General features: G+C 58.0%; 2 protein-coding genes; one reads left to right on the plus strand and one right to left on the minus strand.

Annotated features, from left to right (window-relative positions):
• Positions 1–3572: 3572 nt before the first annotated feature.
• CHC_T00009221001 (phosphoserine aminotransferase) lies at positions 3573–4973 on the plus strand. XM_005712981.1 is given in 2 exon segments: positions 3573–4826; positions 4827–4973. The coding sequence occupies 1 exon segment, from the start codon at positions 3573–3575 to the stop codon at positions 4824–4826; it is 1254 nt and encodes a 417-aa protein (XP_005713038.1). The 3' UTR covers positions 4827–4973.
• A 121-nt stretch (positions 4974–5094) lies between these two features.
• Positions 5095–5289, minus strand: CHC_T00002024001 (hypothetical protein). Its single transcript, XM_005712982.1, has one exon. The coding sequence runs from the start codon at positions 5287–5289 to the stop codon at positions 5095–5097; it is 195 nt and encodes a 64-aa protein (XP_005713039.1).
• Between the last annotated feature and the right edge of the window lie 4279 nt (positions 5290–9568).

Consider the following 9568-nt stretch of genomic DNA (forward strand, 5'->3'; position numbering starts at 1 on the left):
CGGCAAGAGATGCGAGCCCCGCGCGTGAGAGGCGGGGCGAAGGGGAGGCGACGCGCGGCGGGGAGTGCGGCCCCCTGGGGATGGGGACGCGGCCGCCGCCGCGTCAAACATGGCCGTTGCGCATGTGCAGGAAGAGCGGACGGTGCCGCCCCGGGGTTTTTGTGGAGGCGGCACCGAAGAGTAAGAGCACGGCCCGTGTACAGACCTGTTACTGTAAATAGGAGCGGCTGCAGCGTGTAAATGCAGTGCCGCCTACATGTCATCATGACGGCATGGGGACGGCATCATGCCGCCCTTGCCCGCCGCCGCGCCTTGTCCGCCGCCCTTGCCCGCATGGACGGGACGGGACACCCCCCCCGCTCGCCGTTGCTGTATCCTCTCAAGGTGTGAGGATACGGGGAATGTCATTCCCCGCATCCTCACATAATCCCGCTAACAACCCCCCAAATCCCCAAATCCCCAAATCCCCCGATTCCCCATACCCCCGCTGCCCTTCCACACTACACATTCCCCGCATCCCTCCAACAAAATAACTTTTAACTTTAATCGCGCCGTGGCTGTCACGTGCTGCCGGAGCCAACGCCGCGTGTACGTCAACGCGCCCGCCTGCCAAACGCAGCGCCCAGTCCCGGCCACCACTCTGCCCGCGCCCGCCTTGCCTGCCCACGTGGGACGTTCGACACCCGCCGGCACCAGTGCGGTAGCGCCTGCGCCACCTAAATTGTCGACATTCAACTTTTTTTTTTAAAAAGCGTAAAAAAAAAAAAAAAATCCCCAACTTTCAATTGCTTGCTACAGTACAACTTTCACTTCTCCCGCCGCGCCCTCCCCCCCGTACAGCCCTCGCAAGCAGCCGGCTCCATCCCCACGCCGCAGCGCCGCGACGTAACCGCAGCGCACCGATCCGCGCGCCCGTGCCACCTGCGTGGCTCCGTCGCGCCGCCATCCGCCGCGCGCGCAAGTGCCACCCTGCTTTTACCTAGTTCTTCCTCTACGCCGTCTCCCGAAAAACCGCCCCGCGCCCGCGTCCGCCGTCCCTCCGCGCGCGGGCCTGCCGCGATTGCAGGACGGGACCGAAAAAAAAAAAAAAAAAAACGCACACGCGCGCACACGGACAGCGACTCCGCAGCACACGCGCCGCCGACCGCGCGGAGCAAAAAGCGTATTTTTGTACAGGGCCCCAGCGGGGCCATCCGGCTGTGCTCCGCAGCGCCGCGCCGCGCCGCGCTGCGCCGCGCCGCCTCACGAGGCGTACATGGGCGCGATGCGCGAGGACGCGAGCCGTCTCGGCGCGGGGTTGTCGCCGTCGCGGGGCGGCTTCCGGGACGCCGTCAGCTCGATCTTCCTCTTGAGCGCCCTGTGGAAGAACTGCTCGCGGCTGAGGCGGCGGATGTCCTTCATGTACCGTTCCTGGTCGATCACGTCCTGCACAAACGCGTCATCCACGCGATCCAGCGCGTCCGAGTAGGCGGCGTCGCGCGCGGCGCAGTCCACCACCTGCTCGTCCAGCATGTTCTTGTACCGGAGGCGGTCGTCGATGTGGCTCTCCTCGCCCGTGCTGCCCACGCTGCGCACCCACTCCTCGAGCTCCTTTATCCGCGCCTTGCTCTCGTCGAGCTGGTCCGTCGCCGCCTTGTACTGCATCGCCTTCTCGCGCATCTCGTCCGACATGTTCTTGTCCGACGCCACCAGCTCGTCCTTCTGCTGCAGCAGCACCCCAATCTCCACGGTCGCCTCCTCGTTCATCTCGTTCAGCCGGTCGCGTATCCGCTTAGACAGGCTCATTATCAGCTGCCCGCGCTCCGGGCCCTCGGTCGCGGGCGCCGCTACCGGCGGCCGCGAGTTCACCGGCGGCTGTTGCGTGAACACCCGGATCATCGCCGCCGCCACCCCGTAGAACGTGTACTGCGTCGGGTCCCATTCGGACAGGTAGCGGTTCAGGTACACCCGCCCCTCACTATCCACGTGCGGGTGCCGCTGCCGTAGCACCATGTCTGCCGTCGGCCGCACGTACGGGATGGGCGCCTCGTTGGGGTAGTGCCGCATGCACCAGATGTGGATCGGGATGTGGTACGTCACCGTCCGGTACACAATCGGGATAACCCCGTCCAGCACTAGCAGACGTAGCGATTGGTTGGTGTCGAATACAAAGTACTCCAGTTTTGGTTGCAGCCCGGGGTAGTGGCGGCAGCAGTCGAACACGTCGCGCATGATGCGCGGCTCGCACTCGGGGGGGTAGCATCGCGCTTCGCGCTGTGACGTGGGACGTAGGAAGGAAGAGTTGTTGTTAGCATATAATGAATTATGGAGGGATTGCAAGCGGCGGCGGATGCAAGCGGCGGCGGGCGGCGGGCGGCGGGGGGGAGGGGGGGAGGATGGGGTTTTGAGGCAGTGGGCGACTTACGATGAGGGCTTGAATGTTGCGCATGAGGGCATGCTGCGGGTTCGGCGGGGGCGGTTGCGAAGCCCACATGGCGGCGAACACGAAAGGGGCGGGGGGGGGGGGGGGGGGAGGGGGGAAGGGGTTGGGGGAGGAAGAGGACGTCGGTGGCAGTAAGACCGGAAGGGTGGGGAGGGACAGGTGCGGGCAGGGGGGTCGGTTTGACGAGCATGTTGCCGGCGCTTCTTGGCATGCGGTCATCGCCAACGACATGGTGCGACTTGCTGGACAGGACTGTAATGTACGACTTGCTGGACAGCTGTAATGGTCACATTGCTGGACTTGCGGGCTCGCATGGTCGATGACTCGCCCGAGTATCTTACACGTGGCCAGCAACCTTGCTGCTGGCAGCAGGCAACTCCTTAAAGGTCATCACATCACACGAACGGCCCTCCCTGAGGGCCCTCCCTGAGGGCCGTTCCTAACGAAGAGTTCGCCGTGCCAGCACCCGAGCACCCTGAAACTTGGCATGAATGTATTGGTTGAAAAACTTATTGGAAATGCTTTTACAATAATTATTTCAACCAATAATTTACATTCCCGTTCAAAGTTTCAACTTCAAACCGAAGCAACCCCTCCCCAGCCGGGCCCCAGCCACAGCCCAGAGGCTCTCTCCGGCATCTACGGTATGCCCGCATTCCCAGAGCCTCTGCACGCGCCGCCCCTCGCGCGAGGAGAGGCGAGCACGCCGCGCATCGGAGGAGCCAGCGCCAGTTTCCATCCCCGCCAGTGCCGGTGCGCGCGAGCAAGTGCGCGGCGCGTCTGAGACGCGCGTCAGTTGCGGGCGGGCGTGACGCGCACTTGCGCCCTGCCGTCTGCGCGCGCTCCGCCCCGCGGGAGCTCCCGTCTGCTTCGCCGCGGCCCGAAATATCTCGCCGGCCTCGGTTGCGCCCTGCGCGCCACCAATGCCCCGCAGCAGGTGGCGCCGCGCCGGATCGCCGCCGCCCCGGGAATCGCGCGCGCGCCCGATCTCGCGCTGAAAATCGGAAACTTTCGCCCCGCTGCTGTAAGGTTACCCCCCGCCCCGCGCCTTGCCATAAGAGCGCGAGCGCTCAGTCGCCTTCGCAATCCAGCCCCGCACGAATCACATAATTTTACGCCTCCACGCGCGCGCTCAATCCCCGACCCCGAAATGTCGTCCACGCCCCCCCCCGCCGCCTTCTCGCTCGCCCGCCCGCTTCCAGCAAACTTCGCCCGCTCGCTACCGCATCGCCACTGCGCACGCCGCCGCCCCGCGCTCACCATGGTCGTCACCGCCGCTAAGCCCGCTACCAAGCCCGCGTCCCCGTGCTTTTCGTCCGGCCCGTGCAAGAAGCGCCCGGGCTACTCGTTGGTTGAAGCGCTGTCGGACGCGCCGCTCGGCCGCTCGCATCGAAGCGCGCTGGGAAAGGAAAAGCTCGCAGAGGCTATCCGAAGAACAAAGGATGTGCTCCAGATCCCCGAGGATTACCGCGTCGCCATCGTGCCCGGCAGCGATACCGGCGCCTTCGAGATGGCCATGTGGTCCATGCTCGGGCGCAGGCCCGTGGACTTGTGCTACTGGGAGAGTTTTGGGAAGGGTTGGCTCGTGGATGCCATCAATCATCTCAGGTTGGAAGCCGTTACGGATTTTGCTGCCGCAGAGTATGGGATGCTGCCGAATTTCAGCTCGGTCAATAAAGACCATGATGTCCTCTTTACTTTTAATGGCACTACGTCGGGCGTGCGCGTGGAGGAAGGCTTGGAATTTATCAAGGACGATAGGGCGGGGCTGTCGATTTGCGACGCCACGTCGGCCGTGTTTGCTATGCACGTGCCGTGGGGGAAGGTCGATGTGCTCACCTTCTCGTGGCAAAAGGTGCTCGGGGGGGAAGCTGCGCACGGCATGTTGGTGCTATCGCCCAGAGCCGTGGAGCGCTTGGAGAGTTACGTGCCGCCCCGCCCGTTGCCCAAGATATTCCGCATGACGAGGAGAGGCAGGCTGGACGAAGGGTTGTTCGAGGGCAACGTCATCAACACCGTATCCATGATGTGCGTGGAGGACTACCTGGACGCCCTGAAGTGGTGCGATAAGGTTGGCGGCTTGGACGGGCTCGTCAAGCGCTCCATGGACAATCTCGCCGTGCTGGAGGCTTTTGTGGACAAGAACGACTGGATCGACTTCTTGGCCAAGGACCCAAAGTCCCGCTCCAACACCTCGGTCTGCTTGACTCTCGACTTGCCAAAGGACAAGGTCAAGAAAATGGTAGAGATGCTCGCCGCCGAGGAGGTCGCATATGACATCAACTCGTATCGCGACGCACCGCCAGGCCTCAGGATTTGGTGCGGCGCCACCGTCGAAGCCGCCGATTTGCAAGCACTCACACAGTGGATCGAGTGGGCGTACAATATTCTCGCAGATAAGTAAGTATCTAGTGTCTAGGTGACAAATGACCTCATATGAGGTCACTTTTCAACTTATTTTTCTCGACTTGCGCTAGCTCAACAAGATGGAAAAAAGATACTCTCGACACGGCAGTTGACTTCTGCGTTGTGGAAGGGTGGAGTTTGGTGAGATCTGCACGTCTTCTCCAGCCATTTTTGAAATGCCCAAAAAGGAGCCTTTTTTGACCAACCTCAAAACGTTTTATGTTGATACCTTCGAAACCAAAACGCCTGTTTAAAAAGTCAACTCATCATTGATACTTCATTAGATTCTTAGTCTCTCTGTGCATTGACAACCGCCATCCCAATGTTTTGCAATATGTTATTGCCGAGCGCGTATACGTTAAAGAAATGGTGTCCAAACTGAATGTTTTAAAGTTTCGATTTAATTTATATATTTTTGCAAAAAAAAAGCTGGCCTCATATGAGGCCATGACTGACCTCATATGAGGTCAAATTGCTTGTCGTCTAGACACTAGTGTCTACACGACAAGTGACCTCATATGAGGTCACTTTCAACTTGTTTTTCTCGACTTGTGCTAGCTCAACAAGATGGAAAAGGATACTCTCGCCACGGCAGTTGACTTCTGCGTTGCGGAAGGGTGGAGTTTGGTGAGATCTGGACGTCTTTTCCAACCATTTTTAGAATGCCCAAGAAAGGAGTCTTTTTGACCAACCTCAACTGATCATTGAAACTTCATTAGATTCTTAGTCTCTCTGTGTATTGATGTCAATATGTTGTCAACAACTGCCATCCTAACGTTTTGCAAGATGTTATTGCCGAGGGCATATACGGTAAAGAAATGGTGTCCAAACTGACTTTATAAAATTTCGATTTAATGTGTATATTTTTGCAAAAAAAAAGCTGGCCTCATATGAGGTCAAATTGCTGGTCGTCTAGACACTAGATAAGATAGACACCGCTGCCTCGTGCTTCGCACATGTTTGTGTCGAAAAAAAAAAAAAGAGGCTTTTTCGGGGGCTTTGTTCTAGATTTTTGACGAGGTTAGTTTTTTGATCGAGGCTAAAGCCCCCTCTTCTCCTTGCGGCCCGACTGGGACGCAATGTAAGTCGAGGGCGGAAGCGGTCAACTGTAATCTGCCTTCTGCATCTCGACCGATCCGTTTCGAGAGGAGACGAAATTCTCATAAATTGCAGATACTGTATAGAGATCATCTCCAGAGCCTTTTCATCGACTCCAATTGTCGACGTATGTTTGTGGTGTTTCGGTTCGTTTCTTACTTTCTCTTCCACTTTTCTCGCTCCGCTTCCCTTCGCATCCTACTCGGCGGCGTAAGGATCCGCCGTGGGGCGCTGGGCCCTTTGCTTCGGGACGTCCCCGGTCGCGTCCTCCGGAATCAGGCGCCGCCTGTAACGGCCCTTTTCTCGGCCATACCAGATCTTCCCTTCCTCCGGGCACACTCTCACATTGCTTACTCCTACTTGTACCTAGCAGAGTCGGAATCGCCTCTCTCGACGGTGCAACCATGCTAGGGCTCCAAACGACCGCGCCCGGCCCGAACCCCACCTCCTGGCCGAACAAGTCTCTATGGTCACCTCCCTCAATCCCAGGTTGAGGTTGGACGCTATAGGGCCGACTTCTGTGAACAGGATCCTCGCTGCCTGTCTATAATCGCCCTTCAAGCGCTCTTCGGCCAGGCGAGGCAAGGCCCCGTTAATTGCAAGACAAAGCCGATTCCACCCTACCCCGAGTACACGCCTCGATCTTTCGTCAGAGCAGGGGCACTCTACAGTGGTAGCACCCGTATGCTGCCCATTCCCGCTGCGTCGGCCACACGTCCCGCAGCCTTATAAGCCCGGTAGTTCTATGGTCTAGGCAGCCTCCTGATATCCTCGATCTTGGGTCTCTCCTTCTCCTGCGGTGCAGGATGATCTTCTCGTCTGCCCCTGATCCGAGTCTATCCAACCAGACACCTCTGCCTACCTTGGCGACCGCACCTCTAACTTCAGAGGGCGTAGCCTGGCTCTCCTTGCTATGTCCTTAGACATGCTATACACGCGCGCCCTCGGTGGCTTCCGCCTTCTACCAGGGTCGTCGTCGTCTGGGGAACGTCCGAACTCTCCTTGTATGATAGAAAAGCAGATGGCACCCTCCCTGTCAACGTTGACATCGGCCACCGCCTTTGGTACATCGTCGTCTTCACCCGGTTCGCAAATCTTTAGACCGAATCCCTCATCGCTCCAGGCAGGCTGGTCAGGTACACTATGCTTTAGCGGCACTAACTCCTCTGCGGGCAAGAAGCCGTAGGACCCTTCCAGCCCGGTGGTGTCTGAGGCTTCCTCCTGCCGGGGCACGCGGTCATATGTCCCCCCATGGCAGAAATCCGCTTGCCGCCTGGGATTGTTCTCAACTTCCTTTCATCTGGGTCTAACAGCTGTGTGCTGATGATCTGTTCAGTGTGTACTGGTCCTAGACTCTTTCCGTCAGGACCCTCGCACTCCCTAAAAATCTCGAAGAAACAATTCCCTTCGTCAGCTAGGGGCAGCGCGTACGGGCTCAGGGCAAGAGTCCTTATGGCTTCGTCAGGTCCCAACTTAGTTCTCTTGGCCAGCATTCCATAAGAGTCTCTTTCTCCCACAGATCTCAGAGCCTGGGTGACCCTGACACACGCATTCCGATTGGGGTACCTAATAGTCGGAAACGTGTGGACGAACAAGGCCTTGCTGCCGACCACTTCCCTCAACGACTTCTCCATCCTGGCGTCTATGAAGGCACTCCTACTGTCTGTGCCCACGACATATATCCCCGACCTCTGGCACACGGGATCCCTGGTGACACTTTCAGTGTCCACCCATAGAGCTGTGTTAGCCTCGTCGTACACGTCGGTAGCGTACGCGTACAAGTATACTTCGTTATCTAATTCCTCAACCAACAAGGCTCTGTCGCTCCCCCCGTGTAGTTCGTCCCATGTCTGGGCCAAAGTTCCGTCTACGAAGGCGTTGACTGTTTGCTTGTTTCCGTGGAATCCGTCAGCTGGCCACCAACTGGGGCAGAACGCATCTTCTAAGAGCCATGGCAGTGGGTAGACGTCAACGTACGCTTTCGATACAGACCTCCATGCTCCTGAAACGTTAATCGTCGTAGCCCTGTACCCTAACATGTCTCTCCTCCCCAGGGCGGGGATGGGCGTATCAAACATAACAGTGCCCCCCCCCCCCCCCCCCCCGCTAGCAGGGATGCTGGGCTCCTCTGTGAGCGATACTCTCCCCGCCTCGACCATGTTGTAGAATTCGGCGTATATTTGCTTGGCCTCATGTATCAAGCCGAGCCACTCTTTAGTGACTGTTGACGGCCACAGAGACACACCTAAGTCACTGGTCCTACGTATCTCTACTACCATCCCCCGATGGTGTATGCGCAACTGGCCCTCCTCGTTCTCGAAGCACCAATCAGCGTATGCGTCATCTGGCTTAGCGAATTGGCGTGTGAAGCCAAAATCATACACGTCCCACGGAATCGGGCACGAGGCCGTAACGTCCCCTTTCACCCGGCTGGTCCTCCATCGTTCAGCTATCCCCCTACGAGAGATCATGAACGTGGGTATGACGTCTTTGGCGGCGTACTCTGTTCCGAACTCCCCCTCAGTCATGAATTCTATTTCGCGTTCGGAGTTGGAGGAGCTCCTCTCTGACCAGGTGTTCTCCGGGCAGGCGGGCGGTGCTCCGTGTACTCCAGAACCCTCTTCCAGAGTAAACCCGCTGTTGCCCACGTCCCCAGTCGTATCTTCAACCCTCTGGCCTTCAGACAGGGGGAGGTCTCCTGTGTACCCGCCGCATTCAGCAGGAAGGGCCTGGTCGCAACCGGACACCGGCGCGGTAGCCTTAGACCGAGCTATAAGGCGGGTCACAGGGTGCGGGTCATAGTACTCTCCGTATAGACCATGGCCGCAAGTCTTGCCGCCGTGTTCTTCACACTGTCGACATCTCCTACAATCCCTCGGTGTGTGGCATCAAGATGCCCTTGGTGCAATGCATTTAGGACAAGGGCAGTGCGATTCGCACTTTCTACACACGTGAGACGAATTGTGAGGGCACCGGGATATCCTTCCTGATGAGGTAGTCGTGACGAACGAACACCTCGCCATCGTAGTAGCTTTAAATAGTCAAGTCTGCCTACGGAAGCAGCGACTGTGGGTAAAGCACGCGTAGTTGTTGGTATGGTCGAAAGTTTCGACTACAGTACACAGTAGAGCAAATGTTTCTAGTCGAAACATTTGAACAACTTCCAAAATATTTTACATATGTTTTCTCTTTTCACAAAATAATATTTTGGGCCGTGTTTGAAGCGAAAGAAAGTGACGAAATTGAATTGAATATTGCATGCGGGAATGCTGTTGCCCAGCATCACCCTCTGCATGCCATGCACACGGCACAAGCGACGAGTCAAAATTTGAACTACATCTCCTTCCCGCCTACTCGCCGGCAGCAAATGCTTTTGGGTTCCTTGTCCGTTCCAAGAAAGACCGGGTTACTGTTTCCACTCTCACTACTCCCTTGCCCGCCCCCGACGCTGCGGGCGTCAAGGGAGTCTGCAGCTCGTCTTCTACGAAATGGACAGCGGGTTAGGCGGCCTCTATGCGCCGATCAAAACGGAGCCGCTGGAAGACGAGGCGGACACCAAACCGCGCCCACTGAAGCGGACGCGTTCCTTCGGCTCTGACCCGTTCTCCGCGGACGAGGAGCGCTCCATCTGTCAAAAGCTGG

This window comes from Chondrus crispus, genomic scaffold (genome assembly GCF_000350225.1).
Source record: "Chondrus crispus Stackhouse genomic scaffold, scaffold_122, whole genome shotgun sequence".
In the NCBI taxonomy this organism is placed as follows: domain Eukaryota; phylum Rhodophyta; class Florideophyceae; order Gigartinales; family Gigartinaceae; genus Chondrus; species Chondrus crispus.